The sequence below is a fragment of the Cryphonectria parasitica genome, assembly GCF_011745365.1.
Source record: "Cryphonectria parasitica EP155 unplaced genomic scaffold M406scaffold_3, whole genome shotgun sequence".
Lineage (NCBI taxonomy): Eukaryota > Fungi > Ascomycota > Sordariomycetes > Diaporthales > Cryphonectriaceae > Cryphonectria > Cryphonectria parasitica.
The window spans coordinates 4075955-4103830 of record NW_024468911.1 but is presented as its reverse complement, the minus strand read 5'-3'; the positions used below and the strand labels follow the sequence as shown (position 1 = coordinate 4103830).

The following is a 27876-nucleotide window of genomic DNA, read 5'->3' as shown; positions in this document are numbered from 1 at the left end:
ACAGACGGGAGGGGACCAGCATTCTTGGGGTCCAGGGACCTGCTTCGTGCTACCGCGTGGCGTCAGGCTTGTGGAGCTTTCCCGCCCCCCCCCCCCCCCCATGAATCCTCATTTCTCCTGGGCCTACAGCACACTTTGTAGACTGAATAGACGTCGTAGGTCTGATTGCGTGCGTATATCACGTCGATGGTGGAAACCTCACAGTTGGAGACAAACGTTCTGGGTACTGCTGACTTTTGATCGATTGATGAATGGATGGATGATGGATCGAATGATCGACTGACAAGACAGATAGACAGCCTCAGATACTAGCTCTCCGCGGCGCCATAGTCCTCCTCAGCGCCTCTTTGGCCTCGGTTTCTTCCTTGAGGGGAAGCAACCCTTTGTCCCGAAGCTGCTGTAGGAACTCCTGTCCAAAACTATAGCCAACCTGTGTAATCTCATCAAATTTCCCAAAGTCCAGCGTGCCGTAGTCGTCGACGGGCGGCCGCATGTAGATGCAACCCTCCATGGTCTTGGCTCTTTCCAGGGCGTCAACACTCGACACGTAGGCTAGGCGCGCTTGGATCTCCGCCAAGGTAGGCGGGTTAGGAGTCGATGAGAAGGGATTCCATCGGTTCCAGAAAGCCCACGCCCCGGACAAGGTATCACCAAAGGACTGCGGCACGTCGTCATCAAGCGACCCAACGTCTACTGCAAAAATCGTATCGACCCCCAATGATTTCATGTGAGACACTGTCAGGTTGTCAATGTACCCACCGTCGAGCAGCATGCTGCCTTCGTCGCACAGAGGTGGGAGGAGGCCCGCCAGGGACATGGACGCCCGAATGTATCGCCATGCATACCCGCTCGTGTGGATCTCCGCCCGGCTCTTGCTGATGTTGGTGGTGTTACAGTAGAACTCGAGCCAAAAGTCCTCAATCTGCGTCTTCTCGAAGATCTTGAAGATTCCGCGGTTGAATTCGTGACCCGTCGTGTACGACGCCGAGGGATACGTGAGGTCCAGTGCAAACCTCCACTTGCTCGCCATCCGGCCCGCAAACTTCTTTGCTAGGCCGTAGATGGGCACCACGTCCGCATGTCGGGCGTACAGTCCGCCAATGAAAGAGCCTATCGAGGTCCCGCCCACCACATCGATCGGTATTCCAGCTTCCTCCATCGCTCGGATGATACCTACGTGCGCAATGCCTCTCGCGCCACCACCGCCCAGTACGAGTCCGACAGACCTGCCACAGAGCCGTCTGGCGAGGCGGTGGAAATCTCCTTTGAAGGGTGCATCAGGCGAGTAGACAGCGTTGTACCTCACTTTTCTCGACGTGTATTTTTGAATCTCGGCCTGCAGAGTCTGCACCCGCTCCTTGATGTTCAGCCCGAGACGCTTTGCTGGCGGGTGAATAGGCAGGGTCTGCGATCGAATGTCCATCTGGACATGAAAATGCCCACCATTGATCCAGACCCGATTCTTCAACCAGGCTCTAGTCATGCCCGATACGGAATACCGCTCACCATGGAGCATTACCAGAATCTTTCGTGCTGTCGATTTCTGGCCCAGCATGAATCTTTCGTATTCTCCTATCTCAGGCGAGCCCTCTGCCAGACCAACCAGGAGGATACAGTCAGCTTGTGTGATACAAGTCGCAGTCCACGGCGAGTTAACGCTTGTATCTGATGTGTTGCCAATGCCAGTCAGCACATATCCAGTGAGGTTGATGTTGTGGGGGAGCAAGAACAGGAGGGATAGAAAATTTGAAAATGTGTTCAGGAAAAAATTAGAGTTATTTTTGGCCATCACAGGCTGGCAAGCCTTTGGCTGTGATATTTCTCATCATTACAGAAAAAGGGGGCAACCCTGGGACGGCAGGGCAGGGATAGAATTTGACAGCACTTACCTGCTACATAGACAACGAGGCCAAACTTCTCTTCCAAGTCTGCTAGGTACTGAGATAGCCTCAGCTTGCCCATCTTGTTGAAAGCGTGTTTTCCAAGATGGTTGAGAATGGCAGACTGGTTGAGCGACGTTGCACCATTGCGAGTTCCAACCTGCGCAAGGGCGGTCATGAGACGGTGCCCAAAATCTATGACTGGTACTCCCGCCGTGACAGGTAGGATCGCAACAGTCCGCAGATTAAGAGTCGACGAACTCTTGCTAGCAGTGGCGAGGCCCCGACCGTCTCTGGAAACAGCAGGGTTATGGACAAAACTGCGCATCTTAGATGCGATCATCTTGGAGATTTTAATGGTGATGCTCGGGTGTTCCTGGGCGAGGCTGTTGAAGAGAGTGCGAGGGAATTTGACAATTTCCGTATCTCGAATGGCGTGAAGGGTTCCAGGTCGTGCAGATTCCGTCAATACCTCGAGCTCGCCAACACTCTCCCCTTGGCCGAACTCTGCTCTCAGGTTGATGCCGCCTTCCTTGCGCTCCTCGACAAGCCGCAGCCGTCCGTTAAGTACAAGATAGATGGCGTCGCTCTCATCCGCCTCGTGGAAAATCACCTGGCCTGCGTTGATGGAAAGCCATTCCAGGGCAAAGTCAATGTGGAGGATCAGGCGCGGCAGCAAGCTAGTCAACCTCTTGGCCATGGTCAAGAGAACGATAGGATACTTGTCCACGATCCTTTCCAACGACGCCCGAGGCAGGAAGCCCACATATACGTCTGTCTTTGCGACGACATCGATGAAGGAACGGTAAGAAGACACGGTGCCGACGTACCCCGCGAGACCTCCAGGTTTGATGAGGGCCACGTGCTTCCGGCCGGCACTGCCTTTCTTGCGGAAGTCAGGGCCACTCTGCCCGAACTCAGGCATGGAGAACATTGACGACGAGGTCCCCGTACGCCGCGGTGGAGAGAAGGGATCAGGTTCCTCGCTCGAGCCTTCGCCAGAACTTTGCAGGATCTCTCCTGGTGCTTCCGCAGCCGACGCACACATGTCGAGAAACCCATCGATCACATAATACAACCCGGGGTTCCTCTCTCCTTGCTCGACAAGGACAGAGCCCTTGGGGAAGAACACAATCTCCATCTCATGTTTCATATCCTGAGCCAGACTATGAGCACTCGGTGGACTGTTTGTCGTGAAGCTGCCCGATGTCACTGAATCGGTATCGCCATCGATCGAGGCATCGAATGGATCCATAAAGCCGAAAGCATTATTGGAGAAGACAGCCTTGTGGCGTCTCTGATCATATGAGACCAGCCTGGGCGAGGCCTCGGCTGAATCGGCTCCGCGGGAGTTAGAGCCATTCGAATCCAGGCCGATGGCCTTGAACATGCATTCTAGGATAGACTCTCGGAACAGGTTCTCTTCGTCCACCTTCTCTCTCTTGTCAAGAGAGATACGCTGACTCGTAAAGGGGTTGAATCTTCTCTCTGCCAAAGGTGATGACCCTTCCTTGAACAAGGCGTCGGATCCCTCAGTCGTAGAATCTCTCGGAGAAGTGGCCGAGGAGGCTGACGAGCCACCACCGCTCCGTGCCTGCTGCATGTTGGCCAGAAGGTCACCAGGGCTTGGCACATCGATTGAGCTTCGCTCTTGAGGTGGGAAAATGGTCGATCCAACAACCGATCCCTTCATGGCCTGCAACACGGCCTCCTTCCGAAGTCCGGTCGAAGAGCGGCGGCGGCGACGACTGGCGGCGGCAGAGTTGTGAAGTGCAATGCCCTTGGCAGCGTCGCCTTGCCCGATGCGTTCGCGCTCACGCTTGAATTTCTCCTTGAGGCGCTCCAGGGGATCTCCCCTCAACGGGTTGGGCAACTGAGACACAGTATACTTGATCATGTTCCTCTCGGTCTGCAACACTTCAGCAGTCAATCCAAGATAGCTGAAGGCGGTAGCGAGAGTGACTCTCTGAAATCGAGATAAAATCAGATGCACAATATGGGCTGTCGCTTTGGGATATGTTTTAATCAGGCGTCGAAATGCACTCGCCGGAATGATGGCGATGGTTGTGTCTACAGAAGCCCGAGCAATGATATCCGGATGAGCCGAGCTAGAAACACCATGTTTGAGTCCTGGTCGTCTCTCGGGATGGTGAGGGGACAAGAGCCCATCATCAAGGGACATGGGCGGTACCCTCGGCAAAGAACCACCGCTTCCAAGCGGGAAGTTGGGATCCGGAACTCTCAGGCTACGGCCGTCCGATCCCTCTTCAAACATTGGGGTCGCTGGCAAGGATGATTCAGGTGACTTTTGGCTGTCCCCAACCGAGGAGTATCTGGTATGACCATTCTGCGAGGCGGCAGTGTTGGGCACCGAATTCTCATCATCGGAATGGCGCAGCTTGACGTCTTCGGTGAAGAGTGCCATGATGGTAAACAAGGAGGACATGGGTGCGCCATTGCGCACCTCGGTGAGGAGCTGATACTGCTGCCGCCCTGGATGGCGGTCCTCAGTGTCGCTGCCCGAGTCCCAATCCCCCTCACTCTGAGAGTTCTTGGACGATCTCCTGCTGTTCCTGGACGACTTGACAAAGATCTCGACCAGCCCATCCACCACGATACAGAAGCCCTGCTCGTGCTCCAGGTTGATGGTCTCCCCGGCGATCAACTTCCTGGTCTGCATGCTGCGGGTCAGCTCATGGAAGACAGGGCGTTCCAGGTAGCCAAAGATCTTGATGGCGCTCAAGAATTCGTCAAGGTAGTTGGAGAGGCCGGACTTGACGCCGGCCTCGTGGGTGTCGGGGAAGAGATCAACATCTGGCTCCTTCCTCTGAGGCTCTGGGGGAAGCCTGGAATACATGTTCAGGTATCGATACCGCACCACCCAGGTGACCCCAGAGAATACCATCCCCAAGATCAGCATACTGGTTGAGTTGTTAGCTAGAGGGGACGGAGGACACATATAGCGGAGAGTGCGGCGAGTGAGTGAGTAGAGAGAGAGAGCACATACAGGGTAGTCGCATTCATAGTCACCGTCAGGCTGGCGGAGAAAAGGCTGAACAGCAGGGTAGGAATGGAGATGGTGGTGAGCTTCAAGGCGTAGTAGATGATGGTGGACAGCAGCTGCAGGATCCAGAGAATCAGCCTCGCGATGAGACCGATCCACGAGGAAGAGCCATGTGCAACAACGACGTCGCTGGCGCGGGTCATGACCGATGACAGGGCGGTGGTCGCGCCATCTACAGGACCGGCAGCGCTGGTGAGAGCCAGCGAAGCCGCCGTGGCTGTCGTGGTCGTGGTGACCGTGGTGTTGAGGGCATCCATCTTGTAGTGTTTGAGCTTGGTGACAATGGAGCTCGAGGGCTCCAATTCACACGGATCTGACTAGGTGCGGCACATGATGCGAGCCTCGACGCCGATTGGATGGCCGCCGACGGAAGGGGACAGATCAGTTCATCGAGGGTGGTTTTTTTCTTTCTTTCTGTATGCTGCTGCTGGAATGAGCAGTGTGCAGAAGGTTGTATCGTTAGTCAGGCGGCTTCAAAGTTTAGATTTATCCTGTTGTCGTGTTTGCGTATGTTTTAGCGGAGGGTGTAAATAATCCCTGGTTCGATGTTGAGGTTGATTTGAGGCGCAAATTTTAGACCTCGGGAAAGGGAAGCTGTGAGACCCAGGTCGGAGGTCAAGTTACGCCGAGGACTAGACCCTGAGGCCAATCACCGCCCAATCAGTTAGTGGGTCTCCAGGGCCGCCCCCTCTGCTTGTTCAACAAGTAAAAGATCCACTCGACTGCCCAAAATGAACACTGCACTACATGTTGTCTCGAGATTGATCAGACACACAAAAACCAAATGTCTTGTCCTATACAAACGAGGTCAATCCATCTATATTGAAAATAGTTACTTTACTGGATGCGGAGACGATAAGATAAACTTGTAAACACCATATCTGGTCAGTCTTGTCTGTCTTCCATCCCAACGGTCTATTGCTTGATAATGGTCCCCATGACAGAGTTGAAACATAGTCGAGTAAGTACTTAGATACGAGGATAAGACAATCATACCCACAAAGAATTCTTTTCTACTGGTGCTACAGTACTATACAGTGCATACTAGTATAGGCTTCGTATCCTCCAGCCACTGTAGGCAGCCAGGGTCTGGTTAGAGAGACGCAACAATGTAAGCACTTGGTCCCCATTCGGATTGCTAATCGGCAGCATGGCCATATCGACCTGCCTTATCAGGAGTTGTCTTTGGTACTCTGGTACTTACAAGCCAATCCCTGACCAGTCCCTGCTTCCTTCTGCATGTCGCAATACGCAAGGCACACGCCGAGTGACTCTTTTGCTCATTTTTCAAGTGACTCGGGTAATAAACTAACATACGAGAATAGTAATCAAATCCTCTCAGCAATGTTTTTTGATTTGTTTTCTTCTCTCTCTGTTGATCTTCAACCCCATCCGCCATTGATTTTGCGTGATTGAGGCGTTTCAAGTTTTGACGATGGAGGCTTCTTATATCGTCCCGCTCGAAAAGGCCACCGCCTGGATGAACCACCAGGCCTTTTTTTCCTACCAACCTCAATCACAGCCTCAACTCCAATCCCTCTCGAGGTATGTGACACTGCTTGATTGACTCAAGCTCAAAGTGTGCTTCTCACACTCTCACATGGAGAGGTCTCAATGTCCTTTTTTTCCTTTTTTTTTTCTTCTTCTTCCCTCCCCCCACCCTCTCCTCCTTCTATTCTCTCTCTTTCTGTTGCTTCCTTTCCTTGTCTGCAGACCCGCGCTGAGCAGTATCTTTGAATTCTTTCAACTTCTTTCACCACAGCGAGTCCAAAGTACGATGGATAGCAGATGTCACTAAGGCCGTCAGCACTGGCTACTTCCACCTCGCCTTTCTCGCCGTCTCTCTGCTGTGGACTGCTGCTGCAGTCTACCGCTCCCGAAACCACAAACTCGCCCATGTCAGCTCCAAAGCAGCCAGAATCCAGAAGCGCTATGAGATTCCCGCCCAGGTGGCCCGCATTACCGCGCTGGCCTGCACCATCGCCGCAGCAGTGAGAGGAGATGCCCAGCAGTGGCACGGCGCCCTGCTCGTCGCCTGCGCCGTCATCTTGGGCCTGACGCGCCTTGCAAACGACCCTCACTGGCGCCACATCGCCCTCCACCAAGTCAACTTCCTCCTCGTCATCTCTCTACTGCTTCTGGCGACCGTCGAGATCCTGCCCATGTTGGAGCTTCGTTCTGCATATCGTCCTGCCGGCGTCGTCACGGGTGCCATAATTTCTCTAGCCGCTGCGGTGCTGATCGCCTCGTGGACGCCGCGGGAGTGGAACCCTCCAGCCGTCAGCTTCGACCTGCTGCAGCGCACGCCTGATGACGGCCCGGCTCCTGAGGAGACGTGTAGTTATTGGACCAAGTTCTTGACGTATGAGTGGCTTACTCCTCTCGTATGGAAAGGTTTGCCTCCCTCCTTCTTCGTCCTTCTTCTCTGCTAACAGTGAGTAGGCTGTCGGAGGCAGGTCGAGATGGACGAACTGCCGCCTCTGCCGTGGTACGACGAGCCTCTGTATCTATTGACCAGACTACAAAATGCCCGCGGGAACAGCAAGTCTACGCTCTGGACCCTAGCGCGGTTCCTGCGCTGGGAATTGGTCCTCATGGTGTCCTACACCCTGGTTCGCTTCACCTTCGAGCTGCTGGCGCCCTTTGCCATGTACCAGCTCCTGGCCTACATCTCCAGCCCAGAGTCCGCCATCCTTAGCCCGCTCCTCTGGCTCGCGCTGCTCTTCGTCGGCCCCATGGTGTGTACTGTTGTGTTTCAGCAGTACATTTTCACCACCACGCGGCTGATCGTGCGCGTCAACGCCGGCGTGACCCAGGAGCTCTACCACCGCGCCATGTCGTCCATGGAACTCGAGGGCGACATCCTCAACGACGCCAGGGGGCAGAAAGTCACGGCCAACAAGACTACGCACGCAGGACAGCTGCAGAACCTTATGGGCGGCGATATCGATTCCGTCACCATGGCGCGAGATATCATCTCGATGGTCGTAGGTGCCCCTCTCGGCGCGGCTCTGTCGTTCTACGGTCTATACAGGATCCTGGGCTGGCCATCTATCGTCGGGGCGGTGCTGCTCATCGCGGGTGTCCCGCTGCCCATATACGTCGCGCAGCTCATGGCCAAAGACCAGCGCCAGGTGAAGGCCACGCAGGACGCGCGCATCTCACTCATCTCAGAGTATCTGGGCTCCGTCAGGACCATCAAGTATTTTGCCTGGGAGAACGCCATGGCCCACATCATCGACACGTCCCGGAGCGCCGAGCAAAAGGTGCTCTGGCGCATCTCTCTCCTTTGGGCGCTGCTGGGCCAGTCCATGGAGATCATGCCCATGATCAGCCTCGTGGCCATGTTTAGCCTCTACACGGCGGTCCTCCAGAAGCCTCTCACCGCGCAGGTCGCCTTCACGACCCTGTCCCTGGTGTCCACCATGCGTTCCAACATAGGCATGATCGGCTTCCTCACCAGACACGTCACCAATGCCATGATTTCCTTGGAGCGCTTCGACAAGTACTTCAACAACACCAAGCCCATGGTCAGCTACCCAGAAGGCCCGTTGCGCATCCAGAACGCCACCTTCCAGCGTAATAAGAAGGCCGAGTTCTACCTGCGGGATATCTCCATCGACTTTGTCGAGGGTGGTTTGACTGTGGTTCAGGGAGCGTCGGGCAGCGGCAAAACGACACTCCTCCTCTCTATCCTGGGAGAGACCATCAAGGAGGCAGGCGAGGTCGTGCGGCCTGCTGACGTGGGATTTTCCTCGCAGACAGCCTGGCTGCAGAATGCCTCCATCAAGAGCAACATTCTTTTTAATTCTGAACTTGACGAGGTTCGCTATGATCGTGTGATCCAGGCCTGCTGTCTGCCTGCCGACCTGGCTGAACTCCCCAACGGCGACGAGACCGAGGTGGGCGAGAACGGGACGGCATTGTCTGGTGGACAAAAGGCCCGCGTGGCCCTGGCCAGGGCTCTGTACTCTAAAGCACCGCTCCTCCTCCTGGACGACATCTTCGCGGCTCTCGATTCCAAGACAGCCGCTTCGCTCTGGGAGTTGTGCTTCTGCAGCGACCTACTCAAGGGGCGCACGGTCGTCCTGGTCACACAGATCAACTGGATCGCGCAGCAGTCGGATCTGGCCGTGAAGCTGGAAAATGGAAAGATCATCAGCCAGGAACAGAACATAGGCGTGGTTCGCAAACCCATCCACATTGTCAAAGATGATATCAACGAGGAGGCGAATGGATCTGGCGACAAGCCAACCACCACCAGCGACGGCAGCAACGGCAGCAATGGCACGTCATCCAACGGAAACAGTAAAGCAGCAGCAGCAAAGAAGCCGGTCCCAGTCAAGAAGGATGAGATTGCCGATGAAATGAGGGCCACAGGAAACACGGGTCGTCTGTCCTTTTTTCAGTACATGATCTATTACGGAGGCGTGGGTTATGCCATCTTTGCTCTTGTCTCATCATTTGTTGGCATTGCCGTTTATCTTTCCATCAATCTATGGGTCAGTCGCTGGGTTGACGACGTGGGTAGTGGCCATGCAAAAGACGTCTCATTTTATCTCGGCATCTACACTGCCCTGTCTGTTGGTTATCTCTTGCTCGACGCGTTTATCTTCCTGATTTACGCCAATGGTGGATGGATTGCCGCGAAAAGACTTCACGCCACTTTTATCCGGAGTGTACTCAACGTCTCGTTGGACTGGTACAAGGTAAACCCACTTCCCAAGAAACTCTTCTTCTCTATTCGTCGTGAGAATGGGAACTTTTCTTGCTCACCATATTCACCAATAGGATACACCAGCCGGCCGAGTTGTGAACCGCTTTTCCCGCGATATGGCCTCTCTGGACAATGTACTCTACCGCCAGCTGCAGAGCACTATGGAACTCTTCGCAACGCTGGTCCTCCGCCTGGGCGCCATCTCTTCCATCATGCCCATCTTCCTCCTCCCGGGCCTCTTCAGCTGCGTAGTCGGCATCGTCGCAGGCGAGGCCTACACGCGCACCGCCGTAGTGGTCAAACGCCTCGTGCAGTCCTCGCGGAGCCCCGTGTTCAGCCAGTTCGCCGACGATATGGCAGGGATTCAGGTGATACGCGCGCGAAAGGGCATGCCGCAGGCGTTCGGGAGCCTACTAGCGGAGAGGCTGCGAGTGTTCAACCGCGCGTATGAAACAAACTTCAACCTGAACCGCTGGGTGGCGGTGCGTATCGATGTGGTCACGGCCGTTGTGACTGTGATTGCGGGTGCCATCGCGCTGTCCAAAATCGGGATCATCTCTGCGGGTCTGGTGGGCTTCTCTCTTACCAATGCTAGCAGCCTGTCACAGAATATCCTGTACCTAGTCCGCCTCATGAACGAGCTCGAGGTCGAGCTGCAGAGCTTCCACCGCGTGAGGGAGTACGCCTCGCTCGAGCCTGAGGAGAAGGAGGAGGAGGAGGAGGAGGAGGGGAAGAAGAAGAACACCTCCTCTGACGGAAACTGCGCCACCGCCGTTGGAGATGTAGAGGCACCACAAGCTCTCATCCCCGCGGAGTGGCCACGCACAGGCGCCATCGAGTTCCGCAACGCCACGATCCGCTACGACCCCAACGGGCCCGACATCCTCAAAGACATCAACCTCAAATTCCCTGCGGGCTCGCGCGTCGCCGTGGTCGGGCGCACAGGATCCGGCAAATCGACGCTGGTCCTGTCGCTGCTGCGATTCACGAATATTGTAAAGGGCCAGGTGCTCTATGACGGCGTCGACATCACAAACATCCCGCGCAAGCGCCTACGACAGGGGCTCACGGTCATCCCGCAAGAGGCGGTGCTTTTCAATGGCACTGTCGGGTCGAACCTTGACCCGGCGGGCGAGATCGAAAGGGAGGTGCTGCAGGGCGCGCTGCGGAGTTGCGAGGGGATCGCGAGCTTTCAGTTCCGGGAAGGTAATGACAGTCACGTTGAAGAAGCGCCGCCAACGAACGAAACGGACCCCCTCCTCCTCGCCCCCACGGATGCTCCAGCACTCGCGGCCGTAGCGGAGTCGGCGTCGGGCCTCAACCTCGAGACGACGGTGGATGCGAAAGGTGAGAACTTTAGCCACGGCCAGCGGCAGGTTCTCAGCCTCTGTCGGGCGCTGGTCAGGCGCAGCAAGTTGATGCTACTAGACGAGGCGACGGCCAGTATGGACTACGAGACGGACAAAGGAATCCAGGGAGTGCTTCGAAAGGAGCTATTCTCGGCGGGCCGAGACAGGACGCTGGTGACCATCGCGCATCGGCTGCGCACCATTGCGGACTTTGACTGCGTGGTTGTTATGGGCGCTGGTCGAGTGCTCGAGTACGTCTTATGCTTCCTTTTCTCTACCCTTCCCTTTTACTCAACATTACTGACCAGTCTTTCAACAACAGGATGGGATCCCCTCATGAGCTGTTTGCGGCCAAGGGGTCCTTTTACGACATGGTTCAACACAGTGGCGAGGCCCAGGAACTGGAGGCCATCTTTTCCTCCTCTTCTGAAGAGACAACGGCGCAATAGATTGAAGATCTGTCATCTGTCTCGCCAAAAGAAAAGAAAAAACCAATTGAGTATTTGGAAATTATCCAAGAGAAAGGGAGATTAAAAACAAATTGCATGTTTAGTTTTACACAGATATAGAGCACACACAATAGAAAACAAGAGCTGACGTCCACCAGCCGAGACAGTTTTTGACCCCCCGAAAATGGTCCACCATAGACCTTCCGAAATTCCATCTGAGAGAAACGAACACAAGCATCACATCTTGGTGTCCACTCTCCAAGGATGATCAGACGACACGACAAGCCTTATGACGTGTGGGGTGACGATGCTTCCAGAAAGCAGACTCAGATTCATCAGACGGGTTTTCTCGTATTTGACTGTGGCACAAGTCAATTAGTATGTACCCCAAGGACCAACCTTCTCGGATTGGTGCAAAGGACCCCCCGCCCCCAGTGCCCCAACGGGGATGACAGCAAATGCCCTGTCAGCAATATCCCTGTCCCCGAACGCCCCCCCTCCTTGTCGCCCCTTGCTCTGGATCATACTGGACGACTATTGGAATAAGGATCCCCTGTCTTTTTGGGAGAGGGTCTCGCCCAATCTCCACCTGACCTTACATCGCCTTGTCATCCTTCCTGCCCATTGGAAAATCCGGGGGTGGGCCTTCCTCTCTCTCAATCGCTGCTCTCCCAGCTACAGACAGCACACCACGTGTTGGAGGTCAAGACAGCACATGCCCCCTGATTGTGTGAAAGGAAGATGGCACTTCGACGGCCATTTTTGGGCATCCGAAAAGGTCTCTTCGCTCTGGGAGCGTTGGGCCGGCGCCAAAAAGGTTCGCGCATGCTCTAAGAAAAACTTGACCTCTTAGCACAAGAAACAGCGCACCCCAAACAATAACAGCAACAGCAACCAACAACAACAACAAAACGGCTCATGATCGGCCCGCTCTGGGACAGGCCCAAAAAAAGGTCAATGGGCACTCTCCATTGGGCACTTGCCCTGTTGGAGAACAAAACCAGCGCCACTAGCGCCAGGAACCACGGCACAAGGACGACAAGCAGCGAAGAAAAAGAAAAAACACACATGCAAAGCCGCGGAAGCCCTACCAAGGCGTTTTTAGTGCTGCCACCCACCCATCTTCTGAACTACCTTTTATGTACCGGTCAAGCCAGTGGATAGGGCATGTATACAACGGCACCAATGCAGGGGTAAGGAGCCCGAAAGAAAGGAAAAGAAAAAAGTCAGGCAAGTCAGCCAGAGCAACGGGCGCTGTTCCGGATGCGCACATTCCTGAGCGAGGAATTACCAAACAGGTTCCTACCCCCCGGTCCAATCAGGCGTCCTGCTCACCCTTCCTTGCTTGTTTTCTCTGACCTCACATTTTGTTGACATGGCATCGCCTCACTGCATGGGATTAGGTACGAGGTTGTGCTCTGTATGGCTGAGAACGAGCCTTTTCATAGTAGCTTAGTACGTACCATGGTTGTTGTAGTGTCATGACACTACTGTATGTATCTTCCGACTGACCCGAGCGGTTACTCTTATACATAGTTCGAAAGCCAGCCAGTCCACCAGCCCTCCTCCGCCTTTTTTTTTCTCTTATGTCAACTGTCTTCCACCCATCTTCTTTTTCTTCCCCTACCTCCTTCACGACTTTTCACTGACACACTCGTTGGTTTTGTTTCTCACTTCGTTTTGAGATATAAAGACCCTACTTTACTCTAATTTGTGGTTCTGATCTCGGTCCTGTGACTCGACACCGTTCCATATCCCACCGCAGAGACCACCTTAAAGGCTCCACGGTTGCTACTTCCTAGGCTTGCTTGGTGTGCATTGTGGATGACGTCTCGACTTCGCCATTCATAGTTCCTTCCGTGCCACGGCCTTTTACAAAGCTTTTACAAAGTCCTTTCGCTTTAAATATCCTTTCACATTCCGCTCGTTGCTTGGAGTATCCATATCCAACACCTGCACGCACACCTGATTTTCTTGGATTTGAACTACGATATTCTTAGCTGAACTATCGACATCACTCATCCTATTTTTCAAGAATAAAGGAGATACACATAATGCTCGGCTCGGCAGCAGTTCTTGCCCTCGCGGCCTCTCCGGCCATGGCGACCTATGTCGGCTTCAACTATGGCAGCACATTTACTTCAGGAGCTGCCAAGGCCCAGAGCGACTTCGAGGCCGAGTTCACCACTGCCCAAGGTCTCGTTTCGGCCCCTGAGGTCTTCAGCTCTGCTCGCCTCTACACCATGATTGTGAGTTGGAACCCAGGGTTTCGATGGGCGATGCGCTCGACTTGGTCCTCGGACAGACTGGCTGACTTGTCCACTCTAGCAATCCGGCACCACAAACAGCCCCATCGAGGCCATCCCTGCTGCCATCAGCACCAAGACCTCCCTCCTTCTCGGTATGTGGTGCTCTAGCGGTGATGCCGACTTTGCCAACGAGCTCGCTGCTCTAGAGTCGGCCATCTCCACCTACGGCTCCAGCCTCGCCGGCCTGATCGCAGGAATCTCTGTCGGCTCCGAGGATCTGTACCGCATCTCTCCCACTGGTATCGAGAATGGCGAGAACCCTGGTGCTGAGCCTGACACCATTGTCGGGTATATCAGCCAGGTTAGGTCAGCCATCGCAGGCACTGCATTTTCTGCCGTTCCTGTGGGTCACGTAGACACTTGGACCGCCTGGGTCAACGCCTCCAACGATGCCGTCACCGACGCTTCCGACTTCATCGGTGTCGATGCCTACCCCTACTTCCAGGTAAAGTTGCCCATGCTGCTGCTCTCGCCACCCAGCTCTCATTGTTCGTGCTGGCTAACATGTAATCCAGACCACGATGGCCAACTCCATCTCCGAGGGCCAGGACCTCTTCAACAGCGCCATCGACCAGACCAAGGCCGCCGTCGGCTCCAAGCCGGTCTGGGTCACCGAGACGGGCTGGCCTATTAGCGGTCCGACTGAGAACCAGGCTGAGGCATCAATCGAGAACGCACAGACATACTGGGATGAGGTGGGTTGCTCTCTGTTCGGCACCACCAATGTCTGGTGGTACACCCTCCAGGATGCCGCCCCGACCACGCCCTCCCCTAGCTTTGGTATCGTCGGCAGCACCCTGACCACCACGCCCATCTACGACCTCTCCTGCAACTCGTCGTCCTCGTCCTCATCATCGTCGTCGTCTTCTTCCTCCGCTTCTGCTTCCGCCAGCGCCTCGGCGTCTGCCAGTGTTGCAACGGGCAGCTCCGCCACCGAGTCTGCATCGCCCACTGGCGCCGACAGCGGGTCCCCTGGTATCTCGGGCGGTGTCGGCGGCAGCTCCGCCACAGGCTCTTCCGGAGGTGCCACCGCTACGGGCGGTGCCTCAAGCCCCAGCGGTACAGGTAGCTCTTCTGCTTCGCCTTCCGGCTCTGGGTCCAGTGGCGCCGGGTCCAGCGGCTCGGGCTCCAGCGGCTCGGGTTCCGGGTCTAGCTCTGGCGGGAGCAGCCCCAGCGGCAGCGGCAGCGGCACTGCTTCGAATGGGACCACCACTGGCAGCTCTTCTGCTAGCCCGACCTCCTCCATTGTCACCGTCAACGGCGCGCCTGCTGCCAACCTCGTCTCCTTCTCTGCGGCCGGCGTCGCCATTCTGGCTGCCTGCATTGTCCTGTAAGGAATGGTGTCTTCTCCTGACGGTGACATGACATGGGCGTTTCAACGGGGGGCCTCGGTATACATTGGGCAAACGGTTTTGGGAAATTCTGTAAAAGCTGCATGTCTGTACTAATTGAGAAGGATCATTTGAAATCGCGTCTCTTCGCCCTCATTAGACGGATGCACAACACAAGAAATGGCGAGTGTCTTATTGCATGGTTTGCGCCTCTTCCTATCCCTGGAAAAGGGAAGGATCGTTGCAGGAGAGAAAAGGGGAATAGGACATTCCAAAGATCATTAATAATAGCCAATACTAGGACAGATCATTCCAATCGTTGCATGTGTGTCCCTGGACTGACTCGGTGGACTGTGATGATCGCTGTTTAAGTTTGTACTGAACACACGAACCAAATCTAACACGCTTATCATGGCTAGTAACCAACCCTGCCAGTGCAGCAATTTGACTACATGCAATGCAGATTGTCCTGCCATTTTAACATTCTCAATGGCGCTCCATTCAAATATGGGTCCGGTCTTGTTCTTTCGTTTATTATCGCCTCTTATTTGATTCATTGCAAGGGCTTGGTCTTGGAATATGTTGAACTTCTAAATGCTTGGTGCGTGTCGCGGATGAGAAGGACGGCGGAAGAACAAGGGGAAAGGGAGAGAATGAGGACGAGTTTCGTGCAGGTATAAAATACTTATTTTAAGAGAGAAAGAGTGGGAGACCAGAACAGCAGGATGTTTTATTGAAGAGCCCTCTTGCTGACTAATATCAACTTGAGTACTGCCAAGCGCTGGTCCACTGGAGATACTGCTGCTGGGAATACAACAACTGTTACAGATAAACAACTTTCCAAAGTATATTCAGTGATTCTTTTCATGCTACTGAGAAACACTATATGTAACTATGAACCTATTCGTCTCATGTCTGATTTGCATATTTACATGGCAAGCAAAGACATCATTCATTGAACTGTCTCCAGTGCCAGTTATCTTAGACATGCTGGAGTGGAGACCTCATCATTCGTGACAAGACATCAAGAAGTCGTCCAGTCAGCCCTGACTAACATTAGAGAGGGGGGTGGGTGATGTTGACGATTGCTTCCTCGCCCACTTCTGTGGAGCCCCCGCTCCCCACCTCCATCGCCTGCTTCACCTTTCTGGAATGCAAAAACAATTTCCTAGTTCTATTTCTGTTCTGGTACATGCTAATTACGCTTGCCAACGAGCCACCAGTCGGTCTCATTGATTTACAAGGTTTAAGTGCTATCCAAAGCTCTGTTGGGCGCTTTTCTTTTCGAAGGGCATCCTCGCCTAGCTGGCTTAAGGTTTTTGTTTACATGTACAAATCAGGAGACTAGTAAAGGCACAGACCATCCATCACTTGGGAGGCAACCATAAGGACACGAGGCTCGGGGAGGTCGGTCTGATGTAATGGACGCCGAGGATCAGAGAAGTTGTCGATTACGCTACGAGCACGGCCCTTTGCGAATTAGCTACCAGAAAGGTAATGAAGCCGTTGCCAGGTGGGGTTGAAAGGCAGACCTTCCATAGCAAAATAGAGGATTGATATTCAACGTTGTCTTGCATCATATCCCCAGATCGTGGCATCCAAGTGGCACCAAAGTAAACAATAATGTCGGGCACTCTCAAGTCCTCCCCTTCACGTAACATCAGCCAGGGCGGGCGGACCATCTGCCTCATCAAGACCAAAACAGGATCAAGGAAGTCAAATCATGGACCGTGCGGCCGGTCGAAGTAGCACTGAATGCATGAACAGCAAGACCATGTCCCCATTCTTCAGCTGCTCTCAAGAGTTGACGAACTCCTTCTTTGGGACACATAAGGCTGGGGCACGGTGGTGAGGAACAAGCTCCAAGCTCATCCATCCTCTTATCAACCAGGCTGACAGTACCCAGACATGATCTCCTCCCAAACTACACCGCGGCTGCATCGGCAACATGATGGATATTCCCCCCCCCCCCCCAAAAAAAAAAAAAGCTTTCCTCCTTTGCCTTTCTTCCTCTAAGTTCTTTTCCCCAAGTTATCAATCTATCGCGTCCGAGACAACATTGCTGTGTTGTCCATAATCATCGTCCAGTAGGGTGTTTCTTTTCATGGACCCTCATGTGGCCTTGATTGCCAGCGAAAGCTGCAGAATTGTGGAGATGGGTAACGGTCAATGCCTCTGCGATTCGACACTTACGTATGGCAACAAGGTTTTTGTGAGCTTTTTTGAGCCTCAAAGCACTCTTATTTCTTTAACTGTCTCTGTCTCTCACCATGGTCCCGCGGAAACGATAATAATGTGAATACCCAAACGCAGCTAGTTTTTACCCTGCTGATTGTCAATTTGCCCCCCCTCCCCAACATTGTCAAGTTGATTTTTACAACCCACTCAATGGCTGCCATTTTACACCATCCCACAGACATCATGAACATGCCCCGAGCGGACGCGGCCGCTAGAGAGGGGCCTCCTCCCGTCATCAAGGACAAACTTCGGGTCCTGAAGTCAACCATCCGTCACCGATTCGGAAAGAAGACCGTGCCCTGGCAGATGCTCCTTACCCTCCCCGGAAGGCAAGCAGCTGTCCAGGCGCTGCCGTCCGTGGCGGAGGTCCTGCAGGCGTCGTCGTTCGCGGGGGAGGCTCCCAGGCGCGAGGGAGGCTTGTATGAGTACCCGGAGCTGAGCGAGGGCAGGGAGCTGTACAACCTGTACTGGAACCAGCAGGGCGTTGGCGGGCCTCGTCATGAGGAAAGGGACTACTCGGTCGTTTCGGCTGCTGAAGCCGAGTCTGTGGATATGGGGCCCAGTATTCCTCGCAATATGCCTCCCACCCCTGACACTGCCGTTTTTGGACACACTCACACTGGCTATACCACGGTCCCTGGAAACGCTCGTCTGGACAACAATGTTTCTGGGCAAACTCGCCTGCGCAATGCTGTCCCTGTCAACAACACTGTTCGTCGAGACACCGTAGCTGGCAATACCGTCCCCAGCAAGCCTGTTTTGAGACGCACTCGCCCTGGCAGTACCGTTTCTGCTGGCAGCACACTCCCTGACAGCAGCCGCCCTCGCAATACCGTTCTTGGAAATGCAGCTCCCCGTCACAATACTCTTGCCAGCAAACCGGCTCCTGGCAGTATCGATCCTGCTCATCCTGTCTCTCCTCGCAATACTAGCCATGGCAATGTTGTCACTGGCCCGCCTGTCCCTCCCAAAGACATGCCTCGCAGCACTGGAACTGGCACGCAATCCCCTCGGAACACTGTTCCTAGCACTACTACTCCTAGCAGCACTGTCACTGACAAGATCACCCCTGGCACTATTACTCTTCCTGCCCGTGCTAGCTCTGGCAGTATTGCTTCTAGCAGAGCTCGAGCTGTCCCAGGTCGTATCGTGCCTGTCAACACCTTCCTTGGGAATGAGGACCCAGGTCGTACCTTCCCTGGAGACATCGTCCCTGACAAGGCTTCCACTCGCAACGCTATCCCTGGCACTGTACCTGACAGCTCTTTCCCTACCAATACTGTTCCCGAGGGCACTTTCTCTGGCAATACCACTCCTGGCAACACTCTTCCCAGCATTGCTGTTCCTGGCAGCGTCGATTCTGATCACCCTTCCTTTGACAACACTGCGCCGGTCCACTCTGCCCCTCGCAACTTCGCTCCTGTCGATAACGCGCCTGTCAACACCGTTCCCTACAAGACTACGCTCTGGGATCAGGCGTACCAACGAAACAAGGAGAATCAGACCAAGAAGGAAATCGTTGATGAGTTTGAGAGACTTCTCTCGAAACATATGTCATCGAACCAGGACGATGCAGACATCTACAAGGATAGCAGGCTCCCTCACAACAAGATCAGTGCTGACCCTCGAGCCCGCCGTGATCAGCTTGAGGGCATCTTCAGGCAGCATCACTTCAAGAAATGCAGCACCACCAAGGCTGTTTTGCACAACTTCGGAAAGGTCGTTTCGTTCTTCGATGATTGGATCAGTGGCGCTGTACAGTTTTCGCCCCACGCGTCTCTTGCATGGGGGGTAGTCCGCGTCTTCCTGCCTCTTCTGACCAACCCGGTGGCTCAGAACGAAGCGCGACTGAAGGCGGTTACATATGTCACCATGCGCTCTTCTTATTATGCACAACTGGAGCTCATCATCCAGCGCGTGGAAAACAAGCTTGAGAGGGAGACGATGCAAGGCCAGCTCATATCCCTCTACGAGCAGATGATCGATGTGCAAGTCAGGGCTGTCGTCCACGCCTTCAACCAGTTCAAGTCGGCCGTCAAGGACACACTGGGTGTTGGCAAATGGGAAGAAAGTCTTGAACGGGTCAAGAAGCTTGAGATCATCATCAACAAGGACCTGAAGGTACTCCAAAACTTCGCAGACGGCAATGCCCTGACCGCTATTCTGGGAAATGTCAATGCCGCCATCGGTAAGATTGAGGGCCTGTCAAAGGTAGCTCATGAACAGCTGCTCTGTGAGATGAAGAGGAACAATACAATTATGTTGGAAGGCATGCGCGTACAGCAGGAGCATTTCGATCATCTCCTCAGTCAGGAGGACATGGCATGCTTGCGGGCTCTCGCCCCTGAGACCGCTTCGGGACAGAAGTCGTACGTCGACCTGAAGGACTCGGTGCCCGACGCAGTTTCAGGGACCTGCCAGTGGTTCCTCGGGCAGCAGCAGGTCAAGAACTGGCTGGACGGACAGTCTCACGGAATTCTTTTTCTCACAGCGAATCCGGGCTGCGGGAAATCAGTCCTCTCAAAGTACATGATCGACTGCGTCCTCCCGCACGAAGATTCTTCCAGCACAATCTGCTACTTCTTCTTCAAAGAGCGGGTGCAGGACTCTCTGGCCCCAGCGATCGCCTCGCTGCTCCATCAGCTGCTGTCTCAGAACGACTTGCTCATCAAACATGCCAAAGAGCATGTCCAAAAGCACAAGGACATCGCCAGGTCGCCTTCGATACTGTGGGAGATCTTCCTGAATGCCATCAACGATCCGGCTGCAGGGAGACTCGTGTTTGTCATTGATGCGCTTGATGAGTGTGCCAGCGAAGATATCGACAGGCTTGTTCATAAGCTGAGAAAGCTCCACACGGAGCGAGAGAAGGCTGTCAGGTTTCTTCTCACAGGTAGACGGTCCCGCCAGCTGAATAAAGCGCATAAAGACCTTTCTAATCACTGCGTCAAAATATCCGCCGATCACTTCGCCGCTGAGATCGAACAGGAGGTAAGCCTTGTCACCAGGACACGCATCGCAGAGTTCTGCGAGGACCTATCGACGAGCGCTCAGCGATCACTTGAGGCGAGACTTCTCGGCCAGGGTCGCCACCCTGATCGAACCTACCTCTGGGTCCATCTTGTGTTCGAATACCTCAACCAAGCAGACCACATCCCGCCCACACCAAAGGGCATTGAAAAAGAGCTGCAGCATCTGCCAAGGACGGTGGAGGATGCATATGAGAATCTTCTCCAACAATCCTTGTCCAAATCGTATGCCGCGAATGCCGATGTGGCGACCGATCTTGTCAGGCGGGCATTTTGTATTTTGCTGGCTGCCCACAGACCATTGACAGTGCCAGAAATGCGGGAGGCCATGGCTATGGAGCAGGACCTAGACACCATGGCATACCCGGGAAGATTGGCCGACCTCGATCTGGAAGAGTCTGATGAAGACTTTGCTGTTCGGTTGAACCAACAATGTGGGCTGATGTTGTCCATCTCTTCTGGCACGGTGACGTTTTTCCACCAAACAGTCATCGACTTCTTGCTCCCGTCAAAGCATATCGTACGAAAAGCGTCAGTGCCCAGGTGGTGCCACAGTATTTCTTTAGATGAGGCACAGTTTGTCTTGGCAAAGACCTGTATGGGCTTTCTCCTCTTGGAGGAATTCCGTCATGAGGCAGCATCTTTTCCCTTGGTGCTGCAAAAATCCCAAGGTCCTGACACCACGAGCACATGGCACGTGCCTGTTCGGTCCCTATTGTTTCAGAGGCACCCTTTTGTGGATTACGCCAGTACTTTCTGGGATTTTCATTATAGAATGTCAAGACAAGCAGGCTCCTCCCTACAAGCGCAGGCTCTCCAGTTGTGTGACATCCAGGGCGTTGGCCCTCGACTGTGGATTCTGAGGGATTGCTGTCAACATCATTCTGTCCGACAGCGGCTGAACGCCGAACGCTTTCACTGGTTCGATAAGGAATTTTTCATTGTGTCCCAGCTATGGCTCTACGCTTTCGTGGGGCTAGACTTCGCGATCATAAACGAGCTTGAGGCGAGACAGACAGACGCGGAAGACCATGGTGATCTCCTCAAGACTGCGCTGTTAATTGCGATGATGAATGGACACGGCAGCACGATCGAGATTCTGTACAACCATGGTGCAGACATCAACATGAAGTTCGGCAACAAGTGGTCTTCGAACAAAAGAGGTTCGCAGATGGAAACACTACTTCATCTGGTGGCGAAGCAAGGGGACAGCAGGACCCTACATTGCCTTGAGGGCCTTCTGGGCGTTGGGGCCAGGGTTTCTGAAGGCGATTTCCTGGGTCGCACACCGCTCCACCAGCTCCAGAACGCAGCAGTAGCAACGTTGATGCTACAACACAGCACGTTACAGGATCTGGACAGACCTGACCTCACAGGGAGGACAGCGCTTCGCTGGCAGCTGGAATGCCTCAAACAGCCCGAGTCCCCTGGATGGGCCATGAGGAAAGAGATTATCGCCTTGATGCTCAAACATGGTGCAGACGTGGCAGGGCGGATCACAGACGCCAGATTCCGGTCAAACAACTCGGAGACTGCGTTGATGCAGGCCAGGGATGTCTCTGTGGCAGAACTGCTGCTCTCTTACCATGCGAATGTCAATGCGACAGACAACAGGGGCTGGTCGTTTCTCATGCATATCGTGGGCGACGATGAAGGATTGTCCTGGTGGAGCCCTCGTGATCGGTCACTGAAAAACGACATGACTCTGCGCCACGGCCGGAGCGCAATGATTGAGTTCCTGCTTTCCAAAGGCGCTGATGTGGATGCTCGAGACGCAAATGGTAACACTGTCATTTCTCTCGCCAGAAGGCCTTCAGACATAAACCTCCTGGATCGATATCGGAAAGCTGGTGTGCCTCAGCTTAATACTTGAAGAGCAGAGGTGCCCAGATGGGTTTCAGTACTCATCTACTAATATGCCGTGTCACAGTTTCACTGTTATCTTGACTTATTTTGTTTTCCTTATTCCCTAACCAGTATCTCATCTACCTAGTCGCTATATCCGGCCATATGTTTTCTTTTACAATATGGCTTTCCTTAGATTGTGCCTCAGGAAGGAATGTCGCAGCGAAGCTTATATGTGCATAGCAATTCCCGTCTTTTATTTCTTAAGTGTCTTTTCTTTATTTTTATTTTTATTTATTTTTTTTTTTTGGGAGAGAAAAAGCCTCAAGCTCATAGCCTTACATCTCTATACTGAATCTGGACTGCGATTTAGGTCTGCCTGTATGCTACACTTCCTTCCTTGCTCAACACATAGAACTAACCAGGATGCAAACACTCGATGTTGCCTCACTAATTATAATTCATATCCCTCCACCCAATCTTTTCCTCGGTGCCGGACGACCCTCGAGAACAGGTGGGCTGGCAGGAGAAGGAGTCCTCCCATAAACACCTCCCGGTTGCGTCTGTGCGATGGCCTGCACCTCCTCAACGCTCCCGCACGCCACATCCCAAGCGATCAGGAGCTTCTGGACCTGCTCAAAGGTCACTCTGACCGTCTCGAACCCGTTTGCTCCATCGTCCTTCTTCAGCGCCACCAGGAGGGCGCTCTCGTCCTGAAGGGTCCGCTCATCCAGGATGGCGAAGTAGGTCTTGTTGTAATGGGTGGTGGCCGCCCCACTAAGCTGTGCTGTGAAGATCTGGATCAGATCTTGCGGGGCCATGCCGGCGTACGGCGAGGTGAAAGGTTCCGTGGGTGGGGTGCGTGGCGGTGTCTGGCGGCAAGGTTGTTGCTGTTGTCATGACTGCCAGGGAGGGCTGTGTCCCTGGGGCAATGTTCTCACTGGCGGTTTGGGCTTCACTTAGGAGTTTGTCTATGATCTGAGTACCACATGCATATGTTGAGTAATTCAGCTTGCATTTTGGGGAACGGTTGAAATGTATGTATTCATACAGTAAAGACGATTACATACACTGGTGGGCACATCTGCGGTGCAGTAGATGGGAAATAATGTGTAGTCATTTGGCGACATTGTTGCTGACGGATCAGTTTATGGTTCTTGATACCGATCTAGACCAGACATGAGGCATGAGGTAGAGTTCATATAATAGGCTGAGTCTCGTTTAATGTAGAGGCACAATTTAGGCAGCATAATCCTTTGGGTGGAGACATTGTGCTGACTCCCTTGTATTAAATTGATAAACCCATTGCATAGCGTGCATCATGTGAGCCAGGGATCTACAACGGTCTGACAATTTGATCTGAAAATGAAATGGAAAAGGAACAAAATACCTCAAGTCTAGACATCAAGAATATGAATATCTATTTCTCTCCGTCATCGTCTATGTTCTCGGTCATCACAATTAATCACTCCACGAGATCCAGAGCATGATGCCAGCACCCAGCGCGATAGCGGCAAACTGGCTGAGCGTCTTCAGCAGCTCCTCCCTCTTGTTCTTGCCCGTCTCGAGCAGCTCAGGAATCACAGCCACCGTGCCGACGTAGAGGAAGGTGCCGGCGGTGAAGGGCAAGAGGAGATCGCCATAGGTCAAGCTGGTGCCCCAGATGCCCCCGTCCATGGGCAGCAGCGCCGAGCCGTCGCCACCGCTGCCACCACCACCACCACCACCACCACCACCAAACTCCTGCACAGCAATACCAATGAGGGTGCCCAGCAGAGCGCCGAGGGCGGTGACGAACTGCGCGCCCATGGCGGCGCGCTTGGAGAAGCCGGACTGGATGAGCAGGGCAAAGTCGCCGACCTCGTGGGGGATCTCGTGGAAGAAGACGGCCATGGTGGTGGTGGCGCCGACGGTGGGAGAGGCGTAGAAGGAGGCGGACATGGCCAGGCCGTCTGTGATGTTGTGCGTGAAGTCGGCGATCATGTTGAGGACGCCACCTAGCTTGACGCTGTTGTTGCTGTTGCTGGTGGTGGTTACCTCCTCCTCCTTCTCTGCTGCGGCTGTGACGCCGTTGGCCGTCTTCTTGCGAGACTTGACGCCGTTAGCAGCAGCAGCACCACCATCCACGGCAGTGGACGTGGCGCCGTCCTTGTCATGGTGCGCGTGGCTGTGCGCATGGCTACCGTGGTCGTGTCCACCCCCCTCACCGCCCGTCGCGATGCGGAGACCTTTGTCCATGGCCACAAAGGTCATGAAGCCCACCAGGATGGCGACGCCGAGCAGCAGGTTCCTGTTGGGCTCGACGAGCACCAGCCTGGCCCTCTCCGGGTCGTCCTCGCCCAGGAAGATCTCGGGCAGCAGGTGGAACAGCGTGTCGCCCATCAGACCGCCCACGGCGAAAGCGACCATGACGGACAAAGACGCAGGGTCGATGTTGGGCGGGCAGAGGGCGAGGAGGAAGTTGGGCGGGCCGGAGATGTAGAGGGTGGCCAGGAGCGCGTTGACGGCGGGGGAGGCGCTGGGGAAGAGGATGGCGAAGAGCCGGTTGATGTGGGATGGGGTGCCGGCGAGGCGGGTGAGTTTCTGGGCAGTGAGAGATTTGACGATGGAGCATTCCTGAGGGTTGGTAGAGCTGTCAGTATAAGATACAAATTAAAGGCAATGATGCGTGTCGAGGAAGTCATTGTACCTGAAGCTTATCGTCAAGCTCCTCGAGGCTGAGGACGCCTGAGCTGAAGGTCTCGTTCGGCTTGTCAATGCGGATAACCTCAGCTTGGACAAAAGCAATAGCCAGGCAGATTACAATGCCCAGGGACAACCTGGGCCAGTTGACGCGTAGGAGAGGCATGGTTGATAAGAAATTGTAGGTCTCTATGTCGAAGCTTCTTCTTTCTAAGGAATGAGGCTTCTTTCGACCGACATGGACGAGTAAAAGAGAGCTGCAGCAGGACAACACAACCAGGAGACAACACAATGAACACAAAAACCTGCAACTCCCAGTCTGTTGCTTTTGGCCGTTTCTACCACCAAAGTTATGAAATGAACGAGACAAAAACCAATCCAGGGGAACCTTCAGCAGCTGTGCCCGTCAGCCTAACGAGTGGCCAAGGTGGGTAGAGCGGGTCAGCCGGCGCCAACCTCGGGGGTCGGTCCATCTTTTTCAGCTGTCATCAGCTTCTCTCCTGGAAGTGGCTTCCATCCCTGCCAACAAGTGCAGTATTACAGCATGGCCCTACCAGGGGCCTAACGAAGCTACCCCCCAAAAAACCCCCCTGTCAAAGGTCCCCACCAACCCCTCCAGCGGTTCGGATCGATGCCAGCTCGCCTAGGTTTAGACCCCGCAGCCTCCACGCAAGGGTCTCTCAACGTCACCTCTTCAAGGAATACATCTGGTTTCGTATAGGGCTGCAGGATGCCATACCACTCACCGCTACTGCTCTATGTTGCTCTTGAATCTTCTTCATCCTTTTTTTATTTTATTTTCTTCCAACTCGTTTAAAAGAGAGAGAGAAAAAACCACCTGCTACTCTGCCTCCTCCTAATACGGCGTATGAGAACTCGTCCCCTGCTCGAGGACGTGACGGCACTCTTCAGATAATTCCATGCAAGAAAAAAATTATAGGAATGCACGGCCCAGAGATCGGAAGAAAGGGACAAGGTGACGAAAAGCGATGCTGCTCGAACAAGGGGTGGTCTTCCTTTACGATCGTGTCGCGGACGTGGGGCCATGAAGCTGGGCAGCCGCGCGGGTTCATACAGCAGCGCGGGTTCATACAGCAGCGTACGTACGACGCGTGCTTCCGACCCATACCCGAGGGTGGTTAATTCTCTGCTGCGGAGCGCAGAGGCTGGAAAGTACGAGCTGGCGCCCAGGATCGGGAAAGTTGGTTGTGTGCGTTCCTAGGTGTTCTGGTGCCGTTTGGAGATGTGTCATTCCCTTCAGCAAACGAGGTGATTGTGCTCCAGGCCAAGATGCAGCGCAGACGGATGCAAGTGACCATCGGGCCCCTCAAAGTCAGCTGGCGCCCTGAATTCTCGCGATGGCTGCTGCTGGTGGAGCTAGGATGTGCTTATTTTCTCAGTTTCCTCATCTGTCAGCGTAGATGGTAAGTATAGCAACCCGTCAAGAGGCAACTACCCAGTGGTGGAGAAACCCATTATTACCATTAGCAAGGCAATCGAGTCATAAACGTCGTTGCACAGGTCCTTAATGTGGTTGAGAAAGTCTGTATCCGGTCTGCTCCTTTTGCTCTTACGAGCCAAGACCATAACCTGCGGTAGGGAAGGAAAGAAAGGAAAAAAGAAAAGAAAAAATGGGGTATTTATGCGTCTAGCCATCTCTTCTCCAAAACCATGCTCTTCCTCCTCTTCCTCCCTGTTCTTCCTTTCCCCTTTACTTGTCGCCCTGCAGACCCATCATCGCCAAGACCACCGAAACAGCATTCTCTGAATTATCCACATCACCAATCCATCCCAAATACCCCGCCCCAATCTTGGTGAATGCAATCGGCGCCTGCCCGCCTATATCCCAGGGCAGGCCGGAGGGCTTTTGGCTCGCCGACGCGTCTGTGGCGCCCCGCGGGACCACGTACCACGCATCCTTCAGCTCCACATTCTTGAGGCACACAAATTGAGACTTGTACACAGGCATCAGCCCCTGCTGCCAGCCCTTGCCGCTGGCGTCTCGCCCCGTGGCCGGGCGCTCGATGATCGCGACCGTCGTTGCGTGGCACCCAAACCGCCAGGGCAGATCCCACGTGTCCCGCATCCAATCGTTGAAGTCGCTGGGCGTGATGTAGTTGAAGATGCGGTCAAGCACGACGGTGCCGCCGTTCCGGACGTACTCGACGACTTTTCTGGAGAGGAAGTTGGCGGCTGGGTGGTGGCGGGGCTGTGCGATGGCCGGCGTGATGATCCATATGGCTCGGGCGGACGAGTGTTTCTCGATGACTTCGGCTGCGTCTCCCGATTCGTTGAACTGTGCATACTTGACCGTGGCTTTTTCCTTGAGTTTTTCGAGGCCTTGGATGTCGTTGGTCCGCGACATGAAGAGAACGGTGGGCTTGGTTGCAGACGATGTAGCCATGCTGAGTTTTGTATTTCCTTTTTTCTTTCTTTCCTTTGGCTGAAGAATTGACAATAGCAAGTAGAGGAGAAGTTCAACGTGGGACAGAGTTGATTGAGCGTATGGGAGAGAGCAGTGTTCGTTGGTGAAAGCATCGGAGAGGCTCTCTTAACTTTTATGTATATTGTTCAGCAGCGCAGACTGACCAGTGACGCAGGCGACAATACCACATTGAATGTTCAGGCTCCAAGTCATAGTGTCTGTTGATGTTGTTTCTTGTTGTTCAGCAGCGCGGTTCCTGCCCTGTAATGCATGTGAAGGAGAATTGCCGACGCAAATAACATTTCGCGTTACCAAAAGGCATGAGCAAGCCTTTTGTTGGGAAAGAGCATATCAGCGTACAAGCAAACCTCAAGGTGACGCATGCCTCCTCCATTTCTTCTTTCCCTCATTCCCAGGCATGTTCTTAATTCTGCCCTTCATTTTGCCTTTCTTCTGCGACGGTCATGTCTGAGCGCATTCACAAAATTGGAATTGCTGCCCCGAACACTGCAAAGAATTACAATTTTCGAGAATCCAAAAAAAAAAAAAAGAGAAACT

The 27876-nt window shown here is 54.0% G+C and overlaps 7 protein-coding genes across 7 annotated transcripts; 3 read left to right on the top strand and 4 right to left on the bottom strand.

Moving 5' to 3' along the window:
• Window positions 1–301: 301 nt before the first annotated feature.
• M406DRAFT_289096 (lysophospholipase NTE1) lies at window positions 302–5201 on the bottom strand (the record flags this gene model as incomplete). The annotated part of the gene is made up of 3 exons (XM_040918835.1): window positions 302–1665; window positions 1890–4801; window positions 4888–5201. The coding sequence occupies 3 exons, from the start codon at window positions 5199–5201 to the stop codon at window positions 302–304; spliced, it is 4590 nt and encodes a 1529-aa protein (XP_040778805.1).
• A 1178-nt stretch (window positions 5202–6379) lies between these two features.
• M406DRAFT_345657 (P-loop containing nucleoside triphosphate hydrolase protein) lies at window positions 6380–11624 on the top strand (the record flags this gene model as incomplete). The annotated part of the gene is made up of 5 exons (XM_040922113.1): window positions 6380–6489; window positions 6848–7338; window positions 7387–9653; window positions 9736–11261; window positions 11333–11624. 5 exons carry the CDS (start codon window positions 6380–6382, stop codon window positions 11457–11459), a joined length of 4521 nt encoding a protein of 1506 aa, XP_040778804.1. The 3' UTR covers window positions 11460–11624.
• A 1439-nt stretch (window positions 11625–13063) lies between these two features.
• M406DRAFT_102131 (family 17 glycoside hydrolase) lies at window positions 13064–15427 on the top strand. Its single transcript, XM_040914989.1, has 3 exons — window positions 13064–13708; window positions 13788–14213; window positions 14284–15427. The coding sequence occupies exons 1-3, from the start codon at window positions 13514–13516 to the stop codon at window positions 15100–15102; spliced, it is 1440 nt and encodes a 479-aa protein (XP_040778803.1). The 5' UTR covers window positions 13064–13513; the 3' UTR covers window positions 15103–15427.
• A 2093-nt stretch (window positions 15428–17520) lies between these two features.
• On the top strand, window positions 17521–21734 carry M406DRAFT_328896 (uncharacterized protein; the record flags this gene model as incomplete). Its single annotated transcript, XM_040920376.1, has 3 exons — window positions 17521–20886; window positions 21319–21529; window positions 21718–21734. The coding sequence occupies 3 exons, from the start codon at window positions 17521–17523 to the stop codon at window positions 21732–21734; spliced, it is 3594 nt and encodes a 1197-aa protein (XP_040778802.1).
• A 938-nt stretch (window positions 21735–22672) lies between these two features.
• Window positions 22673–23341, bottom strand: M406DRAFT_328895 (uncharacterized protein; the record flags this gene model as incomplete). Its single annotated transcript, XM_040920375.1, has 2 exons — window positions 22673–23083; window positions 23282–23341. 2 exons carry the CDS (start codon window positions 23339–23341, stop codon window positions 22673–22675), a joined length of 471 nt encoding a protein of 156 aa, XP_040778801.1.
• Window positions 23342–23539: 198 nt separating this feature from the next.
• On the bottom strand, window positions 23540–24205 carry M406DRAFT_321741 (Zip-domain-containing protein). Its single transcript, XM_040919547.1, has one exon. It carries the CDS (start codon window positions 24192–24194, stop codon window positions 23673–23675), a length of 522 nt encoding a protein of 173 aa, XP_040778800.1. The 5' UTR covers window positions 24195–24205; the 3' UTR covers window positions 23540–23672.
• A 2399-nt stretch (window positions 24206–26604) lies between these two features.
• M406DRAFT_328893 (uncharacterized protein) lies at window positions 26605–27297 on the bottom strand (the record flags this gene model as incomplete). The annotated part of the gene is made up of 1 exon (XM_040920374.1): window positions 26605–27297. The coding sequence occupies one exon, from the start codon at window positions 27295–27297 to the stop codon at window positions 26605–26607; it is 693 nt and encodes a 230-aa protein (XP_040778799.1).
• Window positions 27298–27876: the final 579 nt, after the last annotated feature.

Bases quoted from the DNA above. Each gene is read 5' to 3' on its own strand.
- M406DRAFT_102131 (XM_040914989.1), top strand. From the start codon at position 13,514: ATGCTCGGCTCGGCAGCAGTTCTTGCCCTCGCGGCCTCTCCGGCCATG. The intron at 13,709-13,787 runs GTGAGTTGGAAC...TGTCCACTCTAG, and splicing joins CTCGCCTCTACACCATGATT to CAATCCGGCACCACAAACAG. The intron at 14,214-14,283 runs GTAAAGTTGCCC...CATGTAATCCAG, and splicing joins ATGCCTACCCCTACTTCCAG to ACCACGATGGCCAACTCCAT.
- M406DRAFT_321741 (XM_040919547.1), bottom strand. From the start codon at position 24,194: ATGATCGCCGACTTCACGCACAACATCACAGACGGCCTGGCCATGTCC.